This window comes from Notolabrus celidotus, chromosome 15, assembly GCF_009762535.1.
Source record: "Notolabrus celidotus isolate fNotCel1 chromosome 15, fNotCel1.pri, whole genome shotgun sequence".
Classification (NCBI taxonomy): domain Eukaryota; kingdom Metazoa; phylum Chordata; class Actinopteri; order Labriformes; family Labridae; genus Notolabrus; species Notolabrus celidotus.
In genome coordinates this window covers 24,946,982-24,971,474 of record NC_048286.1, presented here as the reverse complement: position 1 = coordinate 24,971,474, position 24,493 = coordinate 24,946,982, and the positions used below count along the sequence as shown (strand labels likewise).

General features: G+C 42.0%; 1 protein-coding gene across 2 annotated transcripts in view; it reads right to left on the bottom strand.

The window, feature by feature from the left end:
• LOC117827146 (low-density lipoprotein receptor-related protein 8-like) overlaps window positions 1–24,493 on the bottom strand; it is a 140,997-nt gene that overhangs the window by 75,505 nt on the left and 40,999 nt on the right. For both annotated transcript variants that reach the window (XM_034703640.1, XM_034703639.1), the window contains one exon: window positions 10,338–10,460. In XM_034703640.1, coding sequence (XP_034559531.1) covers window positions 10,338–10,460 — 123 coding nt within the window. The remainder of the gene's footprint in view (window positions 1–10,337; window positions 10,461–24,493) is intronic.

The following is a 24,493-nucleotide window of genomic DNA, read 5'->3' as shown; positions in this document are numbered from 1 at the left end:
AAAGGAACAAACCCCAGACTAGAAGAAGAAAAAGATGAATTATACATCTTCATTTTGATTCATTGTATTGTTTCGACAAAACTGGTGACATGAAGCCTTACATTTGGCATAAAAACGTCAATCTACTTCTTTTCATAAAACACATATAATATTAGTTCCATTGTTTACTAGAGAGGCAGAGTACCTGAAGTCAGTGAAGGTGAAGTTCACCTGCCATCTTTCATCAACTCTCTCTTGTTTCATGTTTTTGTTGTAAAAGAGAGAAGAGAGTCAGATTACAAATGTACAAAAAGTGTGTTGAAGTGTGTTGAAGTGTATTGCATTCACTTGAGAATATAAAGTGCTTTGTTATTTTTGAATATAGGAGATAATTATCAGGGTAATATGAGATAAGATTTTAGAAAAAATAAAAAATTCTGCTCTGTTTTCTCTTAATTTACCAGATTTGACACCTCAGTTGTTGTATTCAGTATTTTTCAGTAACTGCCTAATTGTCTCTTGAGTCACCACAAAGCCATGTAATGGACTAAATGAGAGCTAACATTGGGATTTTGAAGTACCAGTATCTTGCGAGTTCAGAAGAGAAGAGGATTTTTATTTAAAAAAATCTTTTCTTGTAATTCTGTGATGTTCATCTTGTTCATTTTGGACTGAGGATGTTTTTTTCTTCCCACGTGAATTCTGCAAATGTGCATTTGTATGATATACAGTACATGCTTCTACAATACAGCTAGTTACTTTATCTGACAACAATCCAAGGGATCAAACACACAGAAAACTGTTACATGGAAACGCAAACACTGAGAGAAAATCTTCTGTGTTATAAAGTCAATGAAAAAGTGAGACTTTATTATTGATTCGGCCATAAAAAGCTCATCTTGGGTTTGATGTTCAGTATCTTCAAAGAGGCTTAGAGAGGGAAGTTTTCATCATAACCCTTTTCAGAGAAATATCTATAATCCTTTCTGGATTACATAACACTTTAAAGAGCAAATTGAAAACACAATGTGGTGGGGTTTTTTTTAGAATAAATGCTCCATCTAAAAAATGCACCAGCAGTTCAGGGTCCCGTCCTCTTATAACGAGACAGACCCCTAAAGAAAGATGAATCAGTGTGAAGTTCCCTCACGCCTGTCAACTCTTGGAAATGAATTTCAAAGCAGAGTGAACAAACTGACACGCAGAACTGAGCTGAACTCAGCAATTTTGTCAGAAAGCCTCAACTTGCCATCACCCTTCCTCCATTGTCAAATCCTCAAAAAGTGACTGGGTCAGCTTGAAAGAGCATAAAACTTCTTTATCCTAGCAGTACAGCTGGCTGCGGTTGGCCCACTTGCTCCTTGATTACGATTTAATCTAATCTAAAAACTACGAGCTGTGGCTCCTCACGTGCTCTCCAAAGAGTCATTCATTTTTTAAGAGCTCACGAGTAACTTGGTGTGGCCCGAATTTGAATTCTTAATATGGCAGTGTAACGCTACTCCAGCGTGTAATTGGGAATCCACTCAGTGAGGCAGAATGATTGTGGCACAGATGTCTTCGGCACTGAGTCCAAACTGCCTCAGCCCTGTGTGTGTGTGTGTGTGTGTGTGTGTGTGTGTGTGTGTGTGTGTGTGTGTGTGTGTGTGTGTGTGTGTGTGTGTGTGTGTGTGTGTGTGTGTGTGTGTGTGTGTGTGTGTGTGTGTGTGTGTGTACATGTGTACACTGTATGTTCGTGCACACGAGACACAGAAATAGAAAGTACAGGAGAGTTTGGGGGCAAAGTTAATGAAGATCAGACAAATGTTTTCTTCATGTGAGAGTAAAGCCTGGTTCATCATAACTAGAGCGTGATGCATTAAGGTGTATGCTGCTGTTCTACACGTAATTAGCACGTGTTCAGCTATCGTGCAGGCACTATACCCTTCTAATTTCATAACCTCGTATTTATATTTATCACATTAAAGATTAGATGCAGTCCATGTGGTAATCTGCTTTACCTTCCAGTTCACACAAATCATTATCTAGCACAGTATGATGATAAATGTGAAGCTTGGTCCCTTCAGATCTAATAATGAACATTAGAACTATGCTATTTGGGGTTAATGTGCATAAAAGTAAGCATCCAAAACATAAAGATTTACTTTCTTTCTGAAAACGTTTCTCCAGTTGTGTCTGAATTTGTCAAGGTAAAATTGCAAGCCAGTTAAAGAAAAGAGTTACAATGCAGCTGTTTGGTTATTTGATTGTTTATGCTGAGAGATATCTTTGTTCTTCTGCCAAGACAGTAAGGGCTGAGTGTTAACTGCTTTATTTATTTTTTACTTTTGCTGTATGAGTGTAGTGCAGGCGGTTTATGATCCAGTTTTGTTGGTGTTTGTTAAACACTGGAGAGGAGCTAGTGGATGAAACCATCGAATTACTGGAAATAAACAAGTAGCCATTACTGCAGTGGCATCTCCTGACAACATCTGCATGTTCACTGCAAGCTGTCCTTCCAGGTGAAGGATTTTCTGCTTCTGCTATTGCTTTCTATGCAACTTCACTTTCATGGGGAAGAACCTGTGGAGTTCTCAGCTGCTGCAACACTTGTTAAAAAATAACTTTATCTTAAATATCTCATGAAGAGTCTTCACAGAGATTCATTGTCCATGCAAAAGACCAAGATATTCTTCAGAGGAGGATCAAGACTATTACAATTATTAATGATGTCACCCAGACCAGTGGATGTTGTTCATCATCAGGCAATTAATTGAAAAGTCTCATATTGTACTTTCCTAACATAATCCATAAGAGCAGCATGACCAGACCAGTGGTATGAGTAATTAAGTAGAAAACGTGTGCTTGATGAATATCTACCAGCATTGTAGAATAACACTATATTACTCACATATGTGGTGTTTGATGAAGTTCTTTCTCTACTCCATGAGTTATCAGTCTGTTGTTTTAACTAATGTCTAAAATGTAAAAATTAAATAATGTTCAATAAGGAACCTTCATTAGTAAATGTCTTATGTTTACAATCTGACTACCTCTGCTGCACGTTCATGTTCATGTGCGTCCTGTTTCTCCAACAATCAAAAGTGCAGAACGCTTGATTTGTTTTTTACCTGTACTTTCGGTAAGAGCGCAGCTGAGCGGTATTAGCCCAAGTACAAATCCAACAATGCATCTTGTTGGTGAAATTTATTCCCACAAAGTTATTCTCAAGAGCCACAACATTGCAGCCAGATGCCACTGAGGAAATTCCAATGTAGGAAAGATGTTTTAAAGATTTGAATTGACAGATTTCGTAACTTTACATTATATTCACATCTTAACAATACATATAGGCGTATGTTTGCAGTGAGCAGGTCCACTGTAATTTACAACGTTACAATTTATTTTATAAAGGGACCATGTATGAAACGTTCCAATCAATCAACTTGAGAGCAGAGAATGACCTGTGTACTGAGTAGTTCTATACTTTGTCATTCATTTGAATCCGATAGTGGCCATGTATGTTTTAGTACTTGTATCTGCAAAGATACAATCACAGTCACATAATGGAGCCCTGCCTGCAAGCTAGTTCAGGCAGACAACCCGAGCTGCGTTCATTCATACTGACATGTCATCATCCTCCCTATCAGCTGATCTCAACATCCTCTCATTTGGCGGTCTATTTAAGCTGCAAGTCTCCCCGTCTCTGCCTCTGCTTTGCAAGTGCTCCTGCTGTCCTGCTCAGTGCTGTGTGCAAACTTCGTACTCACCCCCTCCCCGGCATCCACCTGCGGGCTCCGAGGGGGGTTAGTCCAATCTCATTACTCCTAAATGTCTGCATTGAAATAATCTACGAGGAGTAATGAAGTTCGGAGCCCATACGCCAAACACAATACTGTATGCTGCAATAAACTTTATCTTGAGTGAGTTGTCTCACTGAACTACAGTTGATGTGTCGCCAGCAAAACATCCCTGGGATCAAAGTAAGAATTTCGCTCTCTTAGCTTCCCATTAATCTTTAGTGGCTCATCTTAAGAAATTGCCCAAGCAGAGCGCCAAATAATGCAAGAACAATCAGCTGCATTTTTTGCCTTACGCAATGTTATCCTCTCAATCTACTGTCCGACGAAAAGGGGGTTGGCAAGTATGTTACAATTGTATTTTAAAAAAAACTGTGCACATGACCACTAAATACGTGCTTACACACTATGCACAAATGTTCCTTTTACGTGGCAAAACTTCACCAAAGTATGTGCGTAACCAAGAGCACTCAGCTAAGTGTGGAGGATTGGGACAGGGTCACAGACTTTGAGGCACATTCCCTGTAAGTATGTGACTGCTGTCCCAGCATCACATAATCAAGTGTGTGAGCTCTCTGATGCAGGCTTAACAATGCCAAATTATGTACTTTCCATGAATGTGCAACATATGATATCATGTGTTTCAGTCCTTGTTTGTATACCATCTCACTCTGTTGAAGCCCATGAGGGTTCAGTGCCTTGGCTTTATGGTGGTTACTGGGATTGGGCAAGCAAGCTGCCACTTCAGTAATGGTAGCTCTGCAAGATGGTGGAACACAGATTGCTCACCAGATTTTTCTATAATGCAGATTTCGCAAACACCACAGAACTGTCGCTTTGCATAACATTCACAGCCTTCACATCATATATGGATATCAGCTATGTTTGCTGATTGCCAGCAGACAATAGTATTACCAATCAGGGAAAAACTGAAATTACATTTCCAGATTGCAAGACTCCTACTTTCTCCTGTGATTGCAGCTCAGACATCTCTGTGTAAGGCTGCTCTATGCTGCTTATCAGGTAGATGTTGAACTGAATGTGATCAGCTGTGCCAAAACTGCCTTGAACTGTAACCTAAACACTAAAATAAGCTGTCAGATTTTCCATCATTAATCTTTTTTAACTAGTTTCAAGCCATATTCCAAAAGCTTAAAAGTCAGGTGTTTCTTGGGCTTGATTGGCTACAAAATGTTGATGTGGTTTGACTTTCAGATTTTGACGGGACATTTGTGTCAAAGGTTGTTCTTGTACATCATTAAAAAACAGGAGGTTTCCACTGATGGATGAACTGTTCTCATTATTATTTAGTGAGTGTCTCGAACAGATGTGCAATTTACCAGTGAAATGAGGTTAATGAGATAGCTGATAAGAGGGCTCTTCAGGAGTTGGTTGGTTGCTGTCGCCCAAGATACGGCAGTATGTTCGCAGCACACAATGTCCACCCTCGAGTCTTTGCCTCCTTGTATTTTCCTTTCAGTGTGATCATGGCACAGTTGGATCCACTCAGCCAAGAAGACAGCAGTGATGAAGTGGATCTCATTAGTAGTCCCTTTGTTCATGTTGCAGCCTTGAACTGACACTCTTCATCTGATTCTGGAGGTGAGGACTACTACCTGGATTAAAACTTGATGTTTAGAGGGAATGGAAAAGGAGGACATGGAGGTTTTCTTTTGGTCTACAGTGCAGTAAAAGATAAATAAAAAACATGCAAAGATAAAACCTGTGTACTGATTATTATTTGCAGGGAAAAAATAAAACCTCAACAAAAATGTTCTCTGCTGGTGTTGTGGATATTTTTACCCGACAACATAATATGGATACAGAAGGGATTTCCATATAAATGGTTTTCTTCGCAGCCTCGATCTCTATCTCTTTATTCTGCAGCCAAGAGATGAATCCTCCCTTCATTTATCTTTAATTGGATTTCCAATATATACTTGTTATCCTTCAGAGGTCTCTTTATGCCTTCTTCATTGCACTCAACTTTCTGGGGGGTTGACATTAGAAGTTTTTGTACGACAGCTACATAATTCATCGAAGCGACCCACACATCGACAGCCCAAAAAAATAAAAACCTGCAACAAAACTTGAATGAATATCCTCTGAAAGATTGGATTTTCTTGATTCATTTCCCTGCTCTGCTTGACACATTTTAATTCCCTCCCACAATAACTTATAAAATGAGCTGTGAAGATCAAAGCATGATAAGAGAGCCAGAATATCAGTTTCAAACAGGTTACACAAAATCATCATCATTCACCAACTTCTATCCTATTCAAACAGTGGCAAAAGTCATTACTGAGTCATTCTGGGCAACTTTTCTACCATGGTGTAGTCCGTCATCATTTTCTCAGATTTGGAGGAGATATATATATATTTTTTTGTGAAATTGCAAAAGTCTCTGCACAAGTTGGAGCCTAAATTTGCTCAAGCATGGCCAAAGTAACCATCCATCTGTTCTGGGAGTTGACTTAAGGCACACAAGTAATTTATCACTGTCGCCAGCAACACGTTTGAGAACAGTTGGGACAAGGACAACAACAACACTGAAAAAGTTGTGTAATGCTACAAAAAAAAAAATCACCTGGAGGAACATCCCCTAACTAATGTGGTTGATTTGCAACAGGTCAGTAACATGACCGGGTATAAAAAGGACAGTCCAGAGAGGATGGGTCCCTCAAAAGAAAAGGCAGGAAGAGGTGTACTACTCTGAGAGACTGGGTGAGGAAATAGTTTAGAAATTCAAAAATAATGTTCCTTGATGAAAAATTGTTTTTGAGATTTCACCATCTACAGTGTGTAATAACATGAAAAGATTTCTAGAGAATTTAGAAAAAACCTTAGTATAAAAGAGACAAGACCGTTGACTCATAATGGATGTTCCGTGATTGTTCTCTCTGCATTAAAAACAGACATGCCTCTGTAGTGGAAATCACTGCATGGGCTCAAAATCGTATTGTCTGTGAACACAGTTCATCACTGTGTCCCCAAAAGCAGGTTAAAACTGTAGAATACAAAGAGGAAACCATTTATTAACATGATCCAGAAATGTTGACAACTTCTCTGAGCTTGAGACCATATAAGATGAACTGAGGTAAAGTGGAAAATTTTACCAATGTCTGATGAATCAAAACTTGACATCCTATTTGGAATTCATGGACGCTGCATCTTCCGCTCTAAGGAGTAAGGGGAACACCTGTCTTGTTATCAGCGCGTAGTTCAATAGCCAGCATCAAGATGGTGTGGGAATGTATAAGTGTCTATTGCAATTCTGGGAAGGCACCATTAATGCTAAACAATAAATAGTTTTGGAGCATCATATACTGCCATCTAGACAAAGCCTTTTTCAGGGAAGACCTTGCATAATACAGTGAGAAGATGCCAAACTACACTCTGCACATATGATAACAGCATGGCTCCATAGTAGAAGCAATGTTGGTGCTGAACTGGCCTGCCTGCAGCCCAACCTATTAAAGAAATGGACTGCACCATGACACAAAAAATACAACAAAGGAGACCCTGAACAATTGAGTAGCTGAAATCTTATATCAGGCGAGAATGGAACAACATTTCACTTTCAAAAGTCGAGAAACTGGTCTCCTGAGTTCCCAAACACTTACAGCGTGATTTTAAAAGAAGAGGTGATGCAACATAATGGCAAATATACCCCTGTACTGACTGTTTTCAAATGTATTGCTGGAATCAAATTGAAACTGAGTATATATTCTTCTTGACTCAACATTATGTTTTGGTTTCAATATTTGAGATGTTGTCTTTGCACTATATTCAATTAAATATGGGTTTGAATGATTTGCAAACTGTCAAATTCTGTTTTTACCAACATTTTACGCAGTGTGCTAACTCTTATGAACCTGGGGTTGTATTAATAATCAGCCCAAATCCCTAGAACAGCACTGCCCTGGGGCGATCTTGAGTCAGAGGCAGAATTTAAAATGTTTCACTGTTTCTTGATTTAAGTTCATATTAAGCACCTATGCTGCCTCTGTATAATCTTGTTCTCTGTAAAAGTGCAATTCTTGCCTCGCTGGAAAGAGACTATAGTATGATATCAGTTATTGTTGTCAATTTAAATCGAGGATAACATTTGAAATATTAAGACCTTGTGCCAAAGTTTTAGATGCATTATCATACTTACTTATAAAGGCACAACTTTCAGTCATGTCTGTGACCCCATGAGAGGAACGAGCAGCCAGGGGGAGAAATAAATTAGCATTTCAGAAAGTAAAAAAAAAATTAATTTCTGGTTCAACCGCCCACTCTTGAGCTCCTGTTTCCTGGCAGTGAAGACGTCAGACCACCTAACCCCCATCAGGACCTGTGTGTGGGTGAGCTAGACTGGCACAAGCTAAAAGTGAGCCAGCCAGAGATCCTCTGCTCTAACAGCTTGGCAGGGAGGTAATGGCGGCCTTTCTGTGCACTCGCCATCAGACAGTATTGAGGATTGAAGTGCGTGGGTGAGTGGAGGCTGAAGAGATGGCTGAACGGCTGCAGGAGCCGCGATAACAAGGGTAATCAGCAACCCGAAAACAGGTTTGTTGTTCAAATTTAATTTTGACCATAAACAATTCAAGGGGAAATTCAAGCTGACTTCCTGTTTTTATTCAACTTGGCTTTCATTTTTATAGTCCATTATGTCTTTTCATAAAATTCCATCAATGGCTGAGATCTGGTATTGCAATGACACTAAAAAGGTGTCAAAGAAGCAGGAAGCACAAACAGCCTGACAATCAGGCAGGTGTATGCCAACAGAATAAACACAGTCCAAACTGTCAGTTGTAGACCCCCACATAAACAAGCTCCTGGTGTACGTTTGACCTTATCATCACTGGTGCAAAATGTATCCATGCAAAGACAAGCTCAAACTGACATCATGGGTGTACTGACTTTCTATCACTCCTTCATTTCCTTTTCTATCTTCTTTTTTTCTTCTGACATCTTAACCACATCTACTTGCATCCACTCGCCTCAGGGTGCATGTTTCCCTTCCTGAGCATTTTCATGTTACTCTTTTTGAGGCCTGAAGATATTAAACTGTGCAGTATTTCACAAGACAGAGTATAAACTGAAGTTGAAAAATAAACATAATTTAGTGAAAGAGAAGCTGCTGTTCCCAAGTTCCACCCTGCTAATTATCTCACATCCCTTTAGATTAAACCCACAGCTGCCAGTATAGATATCTAAATTGTTAGCTAGTTTTCTTACTGACTTCCCCCTTTAGAGAGTTTCCATGGTGCAGTTGCACAAATGCTTTCAAATTCAACCAGTACAAATAATCCTCATCAACAAATTTGGCCAGACAGTACAACTTTTCCACAAATGTGACCAATCACTCTCTGTAATGCATCACCAATCTCACTTTCTTTGATATTCAAATCATTAAACCTCATTTGCAGTGTGCACTCAGAAATCACATAGGATTGAGAAGAGAAGTAGAGGCACCTTTGAAATGTGCAAATTCAAATCCAAACCGAGCACCCATTAGACTTACAGTGAAAAAAAAACATCAGTAGTTCTAAAATGAAGGCAGTGCTGCTGGAAGTAAGACACAAACGAGCAGATTTAATATATTTAGAAGCTCCATTAGTGTGCATCAACTAAATGCTGCAAACATACATATGGTGATATCACTTGTTCAGAGGGGACTGTGATCAGAAACGCTGTGCTGTAATGAGAAATATACGTGCTCTAATGAAGAGAAATAAAAAGTTTGCTCACAAATCTGAGGGGAAAAACTGCAAGAGGAAAAAAGAGGGACGCTGAACACTTCTCAAAGTCTTTCAGAATTATTATGATGTGACGGTAACTTAAATCTAAAAGCTGCCTCTGTTATAGTGAACATATGCCACATTTAAGGAGCATGAATGCCACACTAACAAGAAGGTTTGAATCCATTTGATAGTTTATAGTTATGATTCAATTCAAGGGCGATTCATTAAATTGAAGAATGATTGGATATATTTTGATCTGATCTATTTGATTCAGTCCTTTCAGATCGATTTCATTTCTTTTTGTTCAGTTTCAGTTTTGTTTTCTGTAACTTGATAATTGAATTCCAAGTAAACCTCTTCTTAATATCATTTCAAAATAACATTCTTGTGCTATTACTTACATTGGACTGAGACTACTGTATTACAACTTACACAGAAATCATGGTTCCCCTTCACATCGACCTACATGGACATCACATTCAATACAACAAAAATCCCATCTGGCTTCTTATTTAAATAACTACCCATTCACCATGTATTATCCCTGACATGTTTACCTGTTGAAAACTTTAAGCTGTCCACTTAGCCACTTCCTGGTGGCTTGTGTTTGATCTATTGATCAATTAGAGGCTGTGTTTCACTTTTCCCCAACCGAAGGCTCAACTTAGGACACAACACCCAAACTCACCCTGCAATTTCTGGCAAAAAAAAGCCCCAAAAGTTATTTTCTTGCTTTGACGAACATAACTCGGAAAGTAAGATCCCTTACGATACCATTGCCACACCAAAGTCATAACTGAAGTGTACTCCGTGTCCTTGATGTGAGCAGTTTTATTATTTTACTTACTGCAGGTCTCTTCTGCCTCATCAGAGCCATCAGGACACTCTGGTTCCCCATCACATCGCCAGCGTCCTGGAACACACTGGCCGTTCAAGCAGGCAAACTCTGCAGGAGCACACGTCTTCCTGGCTGCTCAAAGAGAAAGAGGACACAGAGAGAGAGAAAAGGGTTAGAACAGGAAGTGTGAGGCTAATGTGACAGAGTAAAAGCACAGTCAGTCTACAGAGAGGTCTAATCTCCATCGTCACACTGGTCACATTGACTGAATCCCAACAATCATCCGTCTCATCAGAGGAGATCATCCTCATCATCTCTCATTTTGTTCCTCTGCAGCCTCTCTCTGCTGATATCTCCTCCACTGAATATCTCCACTTTTCTTGACTCGTTTTTCATTGTGTTTTCCTCCCCCTCCCCCATGCACTTGTCTCCCCTCCTTCCTTCTTCTGTTCTCTGAAAGTCTAATCTCTCCTGCAGGTTTTCCATCACAGAGCAGAGGAAAGGATGCTGATTGCAGAACACTGCTGGTACGGGGAGGTTAAACCTGTTACCTCCCAAACCTGTTTACCACAGAAAGCTACGAGCCGGCAGGGCCACGGGCTGATAAACACGTCAAACGTGCAGAGAATCGGAAATCAGAAACATGTCAGGGAAAAGGCGTGTTTAAGCAAAAAAAAGACAAACTTGGAGTGATGCAAACTTTCACAAAACAGCCCAGAGCTTATCATGGCTGCTTCTCACATCATGCTGTGTTCAAAGAGAAACATACACCTCACAAAACCTCACTAAATCTCACCTCACTAAACACACACTGCCTGTAAGCTAGACCTGAAAGCCAGGAGCAGACAGAGGTCAGAGCCATTCAATTTCTTTCTCCTGTTACTCCAGTGCTGCAGTCCAGTCTAATAAATCAGCAGCTAAAAGGCCCCTCAGCTCCTGTTGTTACACCGCCACAACTGCTCCTAAGCCGGCTCCATCTTGGCTCTGATGCTTTGAATTAGATTGAGCGTTTAGAGATGTGCGGGGAGCTTAAGCTGAGCTGAGGGGCTGTAAGAAAAGAGAGCAGGCGGTGATTAATCCACAGTCGCTCGTGATAATCTAACTATGCACCCACTTTCTACAACTCCTGAGCGTTCTTCACCTTATTATCAAAACACCAACATAACCTACGCCATATGTTGAAACTCTGCACTGCAAGAGAGCTCCTCTTCACCTTTGAATTTAACACGATGTGTGGAGAAACAGCACAATATTTGCAATCAGACACACAGTGTTGTTCCACCTGCCGGACGTTTACAGAACCCCTGTTACACCCCTTTTACACTTCTGTTGCTACCTACGATGTCAGCTTAAAGGGATATTTCTGGGTTTTTTTTGAAGGGGGGGTTGTATGATTTTTATGTAACAAGTAATTGCACTAGCAACAACAGAATCCGGACAGTTTGGCCCCTGTGATGAGAAACTGCAGGGAGAAACAGCACGCAAGCTAGGCTACAGTTTCTGCAGAGGGGGCCAGTTCTGCCACGTAATTGAGACAATTTTAAAGACTCCGAAGGAGGAGGAAGAGCACGTCTGTGTTGTGTCTGCAAATAGTGCAAAAAACAAACAAACAAACAGGCTTTCTGGTGGCTTGGATACTACGTGCTGTGTCTTCCTGGAGTTTCTCACTAAAGGGTCAAACTGAGTGGCATCTCTTTTTCCTGTTCTATTTGTGAAAAATTTTATGCTGCTGTCTTGGCCAGGACTCCTTTGTAAAAGGTACTTTGTATCCCAATGGGGCTATTCCTGGTAAAATAAAGGTTAAATAAAAAATAAAAAAAATGAGTGTCTTTAGACTGTGGGTGCAGAACACCCAGAGGGAACCAGAGATTGCACAGGGAGGACATGTAAACTTCACACAGAAAGGTTCCTGTTCCCAACTGGGGATATTGAACCATGAACCTTCTTGTTTTGAAACTCCAGTAATAACCATCGCACCACTTTACAGCTTAAGTATATGCTTTATCAAAGGTAAAAACAGAACATGTGCTCTCCACACAGACTTTACTTTGGCACATTTGAGAAAAAAATGTATCACTTTTCTGTGTTGGTGCAAGTCCAAGATCACCATCACCCCATCGTTTCTATGTTTGAAGGGAGACACAAAGAAAGACCTTGTTTTAACACTGTTTTACAAGCTTATTAGTGCATATAGTAGGAGCTGCTCTCATTCTGTACTGCACTTTTTGATCATTTTTATACACTACATCATCTGCTGCTGTTGAATTAAATCAAACACTAGATGTGATGAATAAAGCATCCTGAGCTGACACTGCAGGGCAGAGCAAAAGGTGACGCAGGCTACTCTGATGTGTGCAGTTGGAGAGCAGAGGGGAAGGTATGGGTGAGACAGAGACAGCTGAGGGGAAAACAAGGTGAGCAAATTAAGGTCAGTTTTGAGTAAACACTAAATTATGTGGAGAATGAAGAACGTTTAAATGGGGATTTATGCAACCCTCATTTAAATAGGCTAAGTATTTTCTCAAATATCTTTAATAGCCTGCAGGTATGATTAATCAGAGCTGCGTGTCTGTGGTCACACAGTTTCAAAATCCCCTCATCATAACTTTCCATTTTAGATTTTCTGCAACATTTTTTAACAAGAGAGGTGAAGAAAGATAGGAAAGTGAAAGGAAGAGAGTGAAAAGACATGCAAAAAAGGCTGACACTCAGAGTGGAACCACAATGAAACAACTACTCGGCCTCTGCGCAGCCAACTCAGCCAAAACATTGACCTGACAATCTCGGAAACAAAAACAAATCTGACAGTGTGACATTCAAACCCTCCTCATGTTAACGCTGATCTGCTCTCTGAAGGTGGAAAGGATCAAATGGTTGCACTTATCACTCTGGTGCTGTTTTTTTCATTTTGTTAAAATAACATTTTCTGTCACAAGACAGGTGATCATCGGATTAAAAGTGACTTCCTGCAAATGGGTGCCATCAGCCCCTTTATTTGAATGATTACAGTGTTTCTCACCTCCCTCCACTGGCCTGCTTTTCACCCTCCTTCCAGTGTGGTCGTTCAAAGGAGCTTCAAACACTTTATTTCCCATATTGAGTAAGCTCTAAACCTGACTGAGACTGAGCAAGGAGCCAGGGCTTTCAGACAGCACTCACTGCCAATCTGAACTTCTCCTACTCCCACCTGGTTGATGCTTCTGAATGTTGACTTGTGTTTTATTTTTTAGCAGTATGGATCGTCTCACAGATTTTTGATGATGCTGCATTAACTCATGACCATCTTTATGTGTAATCAAGCTTTCCTTACTTCAGCAAAAACTCATTATAGGAAATTAGATTGGATCGATGAAGGGTTGTTAAATAATTAATGCCAAACACAGATTTTATCATATATTAGCTGATTCGAACATTAAGCATACTTTTCTTATTTTCTTTTTCCGTGGCTTTCTCTTCCAAAAAAGCGCCAAGAAATACCATTTTGATGAGGTCTGGTAGTCTGTTTTATGTTTACAATCTATTCTTCAATGCCTTTGTTGATTGAAGCTTAATTTTCTGATGATTCAACTCCACTGTGTTGTCTGTTCTACCTCCATCTCCCATTACAAGTTCTGTCTTTGGTAGCCTAAAACATGGATGCAGTCTCAGTGACGTCACCCACTGGTATCTGAAGTGGAGTTATGAACAAAATGATGGCGTCACATTGAAAATAGTGAGTCAACCTAACTTTCAGTTAACCAGCCAAGATGCAAAGAGGTGGAGTTGAGGCAGTCCTTTGACCTTCTCGCTATCAGTTACAGTGTGTGCCCTTTTCAGTCAACTCTGCCACTCCCCTAATTAGGCAAAAACCTAACCTCCGTATCTTAGATAGAACTTGCTGCTGCCCTCGAATCTCCAATGCTATATAGCCAGCTAGCTAACCTCTATCATAAATGAGGATATGAATCTGGGCCCGTATGCACGTCCAGCCATTACACAAACGAGACCATTAGTCTTAACGTACTGTTATGGGACGGCCCATTTGGATGTAGTGTTAGCCGCATGCACGACTGAAAATAATTGGCCAATTAACTAATTGCGCCATGAAAGCGAGGCTGGTGCAAAACGTCATACGTCCAGGGAACCTCCTGGAAAACCCCTATCCAACATATTCGAATTGCGAGTGTGACTGAGAGAAGATCAAGTAAAAACAATTTTCAGAGGAAGAAATGGACATTTTATTACAAGAATATAGAATGAACAAACAGCTATTATCAGCAAGTCAACCGTCAAAGATCATACTTTCCAAAGGATCCGTTCCATCCCAAATGATCTGTTGTCTTTGCATATTTGGTCTTAAACGGTAACGCATAAGCACGATGGTGCTGTAATCTTGCCGTTAGCACCTGTAATGGTAGGGTCTAATGCCATTAAATGTAATGCTTTGTTGGGGCGTTAACCTGGCTCATGCATACCGCTAATCCATTTTTTTTTTCACCATTAGTACAAACGGCCTGTTTTCATTACTAATGTCTGGACGTGCATACGGGCCTGGTTGTAGTCTTGCAGTTAGCGACACTGCAGGTATCCCCAGTCTTTGCAAAATCTTTATTCTGTGACTAACAGGTCTGTGAATTGCAGACACATTGTCTTTAGATGCGATAGGGTGTCAGACATTGTTATTTTTTTAGTCAGTTTCAAAGTCCTCCAGTGTATGAAAGGCAATCATTGATTTGTGTCTGCTAACAAATATTTGTATGCAAGTGCAGCTAACAATACAATCTTTGTATTGTAAACTGTTGGAGCCAACATTGGCTTTTATTTCCTTCTTTTTGCAGCAGATTTCATCCTTGTTTGAAACCAAGTGCCCCTCAGGCCCTGAACACTGGGTCAAGCTTTGGCTTATGGTTGTCTTTTACTTAGCATATCTTTTGCTAGACAGTTCAGACAGTAAGGACTGCCTAGAGACATACACAGAGTTGATCGAGCTGTAAACTCGTAAATAGAATCTGTCCCACTGCTCGGTCCTCCTTGGTTTTCCTTGGCTGTCTCTCAACACACATAAAATCTGTCTGAAATCTAATCATCACATTTACAGTTTGGGTCACTTAAGCGTTCATGTATCATGTGACTGTACCTTATAACACTGAAGCACAGCGCCTATAGTTCAAGTCAGTCTGCTACAGAGAAGCACTCTGATTAGAGACTGCTTGTCTCTTATTCTAAATCTTGTTTAATTGCCTCATTCTCAATTATCCCCTGTGTCAGAGAGCCAAAGTCAAAGCCATATCAGCTCATACTGGCCTTCTGTCACTATCATAAGAGAATTATGAAATGTGTTATAGTGTTGCTGTGATAGGAAATAAATGCGTTTTCAGCCTGCAACCACAATCATCAGCCCTTGTTTTCACTTCAAATACATCTATTATAATTCTTTCTCGCTTTTTCTGCACATCATAATGAGCTGACCCGATAAACAACAGAGACAAACACTTTATCCACTCCCTTTGTTTCTTCACGGCTCTCCCAAGCCTTTTAGTTCTTCCACCATGAAAAAATAAACACGTTTTTGATTGTTATTTTGATTTCATAAAGTGCGTAGGCTTCCCTGGTGCAGCTTAAGTGCCACTTGTGTCCTCATTAGAGAGCAGGAATGTGGGCTTTTGTTTGGAGGTGAAGACAGATGATTATGGGGCACACAGAGACTCTGACATCCTTTTAACCAACACCTCCCCCAAGTGTATAACTCATTAGTGGTGTGCTTTATGGAAAAAAAAAACATACAAACTGTCGAGACTCTTGCAACGTACACAAGCACATGTTAGCATAACACATGCACAAACCTCTTTATGAATGCTGGAGGAAGGTGTGGTGGTGTCTCATTTGAGGGTGAGAGGCTTACAAGCAGGGACCCTGGGGTGGAGTATCAGGTTTAAAGGCAGCAGAATAATTAGATTCAAAACATCCTACACATCCTGGAAAATACCAAGCATTAAAATTATCATCCAATTAATTAATTAATTGACTCCCAGGAGATGGGAAGAAAAAGAGAGGTTGGGAAGAGAGGAAGTACCCGAGATGACCCAGTGCGTCTGTTTCAAGACTTCATTTGACTGTACGACAGAGACGTACAATCAAGCGTGTCACCTCTGAAGGTCACATGTGCCCACATTAAAGCTGCTGTTAGTAGGTGAATGAATGGTGTAAAAAACATTACTTTTTTTCTGCTGGGTATGGAAAAAAGATCATAATGCTCATCTGTACTTATCGGTACGCGGAGTAATTTGAGACTATTGCGAAATCTCTGCGTTTTCCAATGCCTTTGTATCAAGCAATGTTCTTATTCCCCTCGTTCCTGTTATGACGGACCAATCACAGCTAATCTCCAATCCTCTGTCCTTGGTTAAGGATTGGTTAAGGGGCTGCCCCTACTACGTCCTCCGATTGGTTATGAGTCTGGCACTGTCATGACTGCACACCCCGATCTGTGTTGGGGGGCTAAGAGGAAATCTGGTTGGGAGGGATAGTGTTGACATTCAAAGTCCATCTCTCTGAACAGATATTTAATCTGTGACTACCAACAGCAGCTTTAAAGGGAGTGTCCACAATTTTTTGACTGGGTCGCCCAGTTGGGGCACTGACTTATTCACCTGACTTATTCTGGAGATGACTCACTTATTTAAAAGATGTGTTAAGTATTGTTCCATAATTTAAAGTACCAACAAAAGAAAATGCTCTACATTCAAATACTGGGAAAACTACCAGTAGCCCTTCACAACACAGCCCAATTGGAAATGAATTTAACGCAACACAATGCCCCTTCAAGGTAAATGGATTACTATTATTTAAAAACACAGGATGAGTTGTAAACCATCTTCTAAGTGCTGGGACCTATCAAGAGAGTATGGTTGAACTGCAGGGTTCCCACTCTTTTCCAGAGATCATTTTCCAGGACATTTCCAGGACATTTTCATTGATGATCAAGCTGGTATGACAGTCTAAATTTAGTTCCTAATTTAGTTCCTAAATAGTCTAATATGTTCCTCTCAGTGGAAGTCTACATTGAAAGACATGTAGTCTAGGAGTCTAGGAGTTTCTGTGCAGCTGTGTCGCTCTTTTTGTTCCGTTTGTTTTCACTATCGGGAGTTTGCACTCCTACTAGCTAGAGCAGGGGTTCTCAAACTTTTTGGAGCCAGGGACCCCTTACAGGTGATAAAATTGTCCAAGGACCCCCTCATAATTGTAACACAGATTAAGCACATTAGTGATGTGTCATGTTCAAAAGCTGCGGCTCTGAGAGCCGATGCTTTATAGTGAATCAGAAGACCCGGCTCGCATCGAGAGAGAGCCGGCTCCCAGTTTTTTCCTGTCGCTGCTTAGCTCTCACAGTGCTCAGCCCCAGCTCTGCTCACAGCAGAACTTTGTGTTGATTGGTCAGCTTGGCAGCCATGCAGCCAAATCACATGTGAGGATATAGGATACAGGAGATGGAGGGGAGGCTGTGTATCCTGGCTTCATCTGTTCCTTCAGAGAGAGTCTTCTTGAAGACCGGGCAAATACTCACTGAGAGGAGAAATCAGATCAGCCCATCCAAGCTGAGGCATCAGATTTTTCTCAATGCCAACCTCAGGACATTAATAATGTTTGCTTGAGTTTGGTTCTGGTTCTGTTTGCTTGAGTTCGGTTCTGGTTCTGGTTCTGGTTCGGTTCTGGTTCAGTTCTGGTTCGGTTCTTGTACGGTTCTGGCACGGTTCTGGTTCAATTCGGTTCGGTTCTTGTTTGGTTCGGTTCTGGTTTAGTTCTGGTTCGGTTCTGGTTCGGTTCTGGCACGGTTCTGGTTCGGTTCGGTTCTGGTTCGGTTCAGTTGTGGTTCGGGGTTCAGTTCTGGTTAAGTTCTGGTTCAGTTCTGGTTCGATTCTGGTTCGGTTCGGTTCGGTTCTGGTTCGGTTCTGGTTTAGTTCTGGAACGTTCTGGTTTGGTTCTGGCTTGGTTCTGGCTGAGTTTGGTTCGGTTCTGGTTTGGTTCTGGCGCGGTTCTGGTTCGGTTCGCTTCGGTTCTGGTTCAGTTCTGGTACGTTCTGGCTCGGGTCTGGTTCGGTTCTGGTTGTGTTTGCCTTGAGTTTGGTTCTGGTTCTGCTTGCTAGAGTTTGGTTCTGGTTCTGTTTGCTTGAGTTTGGTTCTGGTTCTGGTTCGGTTCTGGTTCAGTTCTGGTTCGGTTCTGGTTCGGTTCTTTTACGGTTCTGGCACGGTTGTGGTTCAGTTCGGTTCTTGTTCGGTTTGGTTCTGGTTCGGTTCTGGCACGGTTCTGGCACGGTTCGGTTCGGTGCGGTTCTGGTTCAGTTTGGTTCTGTTCGGGTTCAGTTCTGGTTAAGTTCTGGTTAAGTTCTGGTTCAGTTCTGGTTCGATTCTGGTTTGGTTCTGGTTCGATTCTGGTTCGGTTCTGGTTCTGTTCTTGTGCGGTTCTGGCACAGTTCTGGTTCCGTTCGGTTCTGGATTAGTTCTGGAACGTTCTGGTTTGGTTCTGGCTGAGTCTGGTTCGGTTCTGGTTTGATTCTGGCACGGTTCGGTTCGCTTCGGTTCGCTTCGGTTCTGGTTCAGTTCTGGTACGTTCTGGCTCGGGTCTGGTTCGGTTCTGGTTGTGTTTGCTTGAGTTTGGTTCTGGTTCTGTTTGCATGAGTTTGGTTCTGGTTCTGTTTGCTTAAGCTTAGTTCTGGTTCTAACCCTAATCCTAATCCGAACCGTAACCCGAACCCTAACCCTAATCCTAACCCTAATCCTAACCCTAACCCTAATCCTAACCCTAACCCTAATCTTAACCCTAACCCTAATCTGAGCCCTAACCCTAACCCTAATCACAACCCTAACCCTAAGCCTAACCCTAATCTTAACCCTAACCCTAATCCTAACCCTAACCCTAATCACAACCCTAACCCTAACCTGAACCCTAACCCTAATCCTAACCCTAACCCTAATCTGAACCCTAACCCTAATCTGAACCCTAACCCTAACCCTAATCTGAACCCTAACCCTAATCCTAATCCTATCCCTAACCCTAACCCTAATCTGAACCCTAACCCTAATCCTTACCCTAACCCTAATCCTTACCCTAACCCTAACCCTAATCTGAACCCTAACCCTAATCACAACCCTAACCCTAACCCTAATCTTAACCCTGACCCTAATCCTAACCCTAACCCTAACCCTAATCTGAACCCTAACCCTAACCCTAATCTGAACCCTAACCCTTACCCTAATCACAACCCTAACCCTAACCCTAACTCTAATCTTAACCCTAAGCCTAATCCTAACCCTAACCCTAACCCTAATCACAACCCTTACCCTAACCCTAACCCTAATCTGAACCCTAACCCTAATCCTAACCCTAACCCTAACCCTAATCTGAACCCTAACCCCAACTCTAATCTTAACCCTAACCCTAATCCTAACCCTAACCCTAACCCTAATCTGAACCCTAACCCTAATCCTAACCCTAACCCTAATATGAACCCTAACCCTAATCCTAACCCTAACCCTAACCCTAACCCTAATCCCAACCCTAACCCTAACCCTAACCCTAACCCTAATCTGAACCCTAACCCTAACCCTAACCCTAATCTGAACCCTAACCCTAATCTTAACCCTAACCCTAATCCTAACCCTTACCCTAATCCTAACCCTAACCCTAACCCTAACCCTAATCTGAACCCTAACCCTAATCTTAACCCTAACCCTAATCTGAACCCTAACCCTAACCCTAATCTGATCCCTATCCCTAATCACAACCCTAACCCTATCCCTAACCCTGGTTCTGGTTCGGTTCTGGCTCGGTTCTTGTTTCGGTTTTTGTTTGGTTCTGGCACGGTTTTGGTTCAATTCGGTTCGGTTCTTGTTTAGTTCTGGTTCGGTTCTGGTTTGGTTCTGGTTCGGTTCTGGCACGGTTCTGGTTCGGTTCGGTGCGGTTCTGGTTTGGTTCAGTTCTGGTTCGGGTTCAGTTCTGGTTAAGTTCTGGTTCAGTTCTGGTTCGATTCTGGTTCGGTTCTGGTTCGGTTGTTGTGCGGTTCTGGCACAGTTCTGGTTCCGTTCGGTTCGATTCTGGTTCGGTTCTGGTTTAGTTCTGGAACGTTCTGGTTTGGTTCTGGCACGGTTCTGGTTCGGTTCGCTTCGGTTCTGGTTCAATTCTGGTACGTTCTGGCTCGGGTCTGGTTCGGTTCTGGTTGTGTTTGCCTGAGTTTGGTTCTGGTTCTGTTTGCTTGAGTTTGGTTCTGGTTCTGTTTGCTTGAGTTCGGTTCTGGTTCTGGTTTTGGTTCTGGTTCGGTTCTGGTTCAGTTCTGGTTCGGTTCTGGTTCGGTTCTTTTACGGTTCTGGCACGGTTCTGGTTCGGTTCGGTTCTTGTTCGGTTCGGTTCTGGTTCGGTTCTGGCACGGTTCGGTTCGGTGCGGTTCTGGTTCAGTTCGGTTCTGGTTCGGGTTCAGTTCTGGTTAAGTTCTGGTTCAGTTCTGGTTCGATTCTGGTTCGGTTCTGGTTCGATTCTGGTTCGGTTCTGGTTCGGTTCTTGTGCGGTTCTGGCACAGTTCTGGTTCCGTTCGGTTCTGGTTCGGTTCTGGTTTAGTTCTGGAACGTTCTGGTTTGGTTCTGGCTGAGTCTCGTTCGGTTCTGGTTTGATTCTGGCACGGTTCGATTCGCTTCGGTTCGCTTCAGTTCTGGTAAGTTCTGGCTCGGGTCTGGTTCGGTTCTGGTTGTGTTTGCTTGAGTTTGGTTCTGGTTCTGTTTGCATGAGTTTGGTTCTGGTTCTGTTTATTTAAGTTTAGTTCCGGTTCTAACCCTAACCCTAATCTGAACCCTAACCCTAACCCAAACCCTAATCTGAACCCTAACCCTAATCTGAACCCTAACCCTAATCCTAACCCTAACCCTAATCCTAACCCTAACCCTAACCCTAATCTGAACCCTAACCCTAACCCTAATCTGAACCCTGACCCTAACCCTAACCCTAATCTGAACCCTAACCCTAATCCTTAGCCTAACCCTAATGTGAACCCTAACCCTAATCACAACCCTAACCCTAACTCTAATCTGAACCCTAACCCTAATCCTAACCCTAACCCTAACCCTAATCCCAACCCTAACCCTAACCCTAACCCTAATCTGAACCCTAACCCTAATCCTAACCCTAACCCTAACCCTAACCCTAATCTGAACCCTAACCCTAACCCTAATCTTAACCCTAACCCTAACCCTAACCCTAATCTGAACCCTAACCCTAATCCTAACCCTAACCCTAACCCTAATCTGAACCCTAACCCTAACCCTAATATTAACCCTAACCCTAACCCTAACCCTAATCTGAACCCTAACCCTAACCCTAATCTTAACCCTAACCCTAATTTGAACCCTAACCCTAATCCTAACCCTAATATGAACCCTAACCCTAACCCTTATCCTAACCCTAATCTGAACCCTAACCCTAACCCTAATCCTAACCCTAATCTGAACCCTAACCCTAACCCTAATCCAAACCCTAACCCTAATCTTAACCCTAACCCTAATCTTAACCCTAACCCTAATCCTAACCCTAACCCTAACCCTAATCTGAACCCTAACCCTAATCTTAACCCTAACCCTAAACTGAACCCTAACCCTAATCTGAACCCTATCCCTAACCCTAATCACAACGCTAACCCTAATCACAACCCTAACCCTAATCACAACCCTAACCCTAATCCTAACCCTAACCCTAATCATAACCCTAATCCTATCCCTAACCCTAATCACAACCCTAACCCTAGGATCAGGGTGAGAATGGTTTTGTAACAGAAATGCACAAAATTGAGCAATTTTGTTTTCTCATAAAAACACTGTACGTAAAAGGGTTTTCAACACAAACCATTAGTTTTGTCAAAGTTAAGGTAAAATATACGGCAACAAAAGATCCTAAATTAAGAGCTGTTCGGGAGTCGAAAGAGCCGGCTCTTCTTTGGGAGCTGAGTTAAAAGGCTCTCTGAAAAGAGCCGAAGTTCCCATCACTAAAGCACATGCTTACTACCATTTGCACTCTTAGTTGCCCTTGGAACTATTTGTATTGTAAAACGTATCAATGTAAATACTTCAGACCTTTACCATAGTGATAAACAGATAACACTTCAATTTGAATCAAGGAAATACCACTTGTATACTTTAAAACAGAGGGTCATTTCATTCCTTGTGCACTCAACATGACAGCATTTATACTTTTCAAGTAATTGATCTTAAACGCTTTCAGAAAAGTAACAGTAGCAAGACTTACATATCCCTGCGAGCCACCAAATGGTATCATAACAATGGTGTATGCTGTTTTGTAATGACACAGCACAATTTTATAATTTATTAGAAATGTATTCAAATTATTTCACGGACCCCCACGCTATGGTTCACGGACCCCCAGGGGTCCCAGGACCCCACTTTGAGAACAACTGAGCTAGAGTACGGTAATTGAGCTCTCAGCCTGCAGAGAAAGTTGTGAGGCACAGACCCCCAAGCTCTCTGCCCGACTCCACTGGTCACACTATAACTTAAATATAAGACTCTTTGAATCAAAAGAGCACTCTACAAGGTTAATGTACCATAAAACATAAACAATATACCCCCGTTTTCTGTGAATGCATGATTATGAAGTGAAGGAGAAAAGATGTGAAAAAAGTTGCGCAGTGTCGCTGTCTTTTCCAGCACAGCGTGCACTTTCAATGAATGGGGATGTGTTTTGTTAATAGGGTCAGGTCGAACGCAGCCATGTTGGAATAATTTTCCAGGACTATATGTGCTTTTCCAGGACATTTTACTTTTTCTCCCATTTTCCAGGTGTTTTCCAGTACTGGAAAACTGGTCAACTGTTTTCCAGGTTTTCCAGGTTTTCCAGGACGCGTGGGAACCCTGGAACTGGCTTGGGACACATCATCAGTAGTATACCTCAGGGTGATTGGGTGTTTCGGCCATTTACAACTATACACCCTCGCCTGAGGAAGGCCCTACAACGGGTATGATCAAGCCCCACAGTGTGACCCTGCATATTCAACACGACACTCAGCAGGAATCTTTGACCTCTGATTCCCAGGTTCTTTAGCAGTTTTGTAGTAGATACTGCCATGAACCCTCTGCAGCCCACTTCCACTGGGCGGACTTCAGCGTTCCAGCCACTGTGTAGTGATTCCAATCTCTGGAGGAAACATAAGTTGTTGGCTAACATCCACTTTGGGATTTTGGGGTGGCACCTGTGGTGGAAAATTTAATTTCAGGGAGGGCCCATGCCACCCCTCACCACCACTCTGGACGCACTCCTGCCCACTTTGTGCAATTCTCTCTCCAAGTCCGAGATTCTTACTCCAAACTGAGCCTGCCTCTCATCTCAGTGAAGGTCTACAGGGGCCATGGTTCACTTGGCAATAATTACCTAGGCCAGCTCATGCCATCTGCTTGGAATGACTCTGTTTTAATTAGGAGAGGTCTGAAAATGTTGGAATGGTGGGGGGTGAAGGGGAAAGTGACAAGAGAATGAAAAGAAGGCACAAGACAGGAATAGGGGGGAATTACAAACATGAGTAATGGCAGCAGGGATGGAGAATGACATGCACAGTAATAATGCTTTATGGAAGCCTAATGGAAAGTGTGATAGTGAATAAAAACAGGCAATATTACTGTAGATCTCAGGGATTGCACTTACTGAACGTTAATCCCTCTGACATGCACTGCACTCGTGTAAACCCACTCGCTCTGCCTCACACACACACACAAATTGTGTCTCCCCGTTGGATTGTGAAAAGTAGAATTTCACACAGAGAAACACCTCCAGGAGCAACATCCCAGAAAAAAACAAATCTAAGAAGAAACACAAACAAAAGCATTCCAGTGTTGTGTGAGTCACCTTATTGTAGCAGCGTTACAAATGGGATGTGACACAGACAGAATAAGGGCCGTGCACAGGGGAGTTCACCCAGCCATGTTATGTCTCCTGGAGGAGGTACAGTGAGGAAGGAGCACCATGCTCCGACAACCCCACCTGGAGCCGTCTCCTGCGGGGGCCATGTTGTTGGCATCTCTAATCCTTCTCATCTCTCTTAAATACAGCCAGTGTGGATGTGTGCGGTGGAATTATAAACAGTGTAGGTTTGCAGATAAAATTGGGTTGATGTTTACAAGATTATAAGATATGAGGAT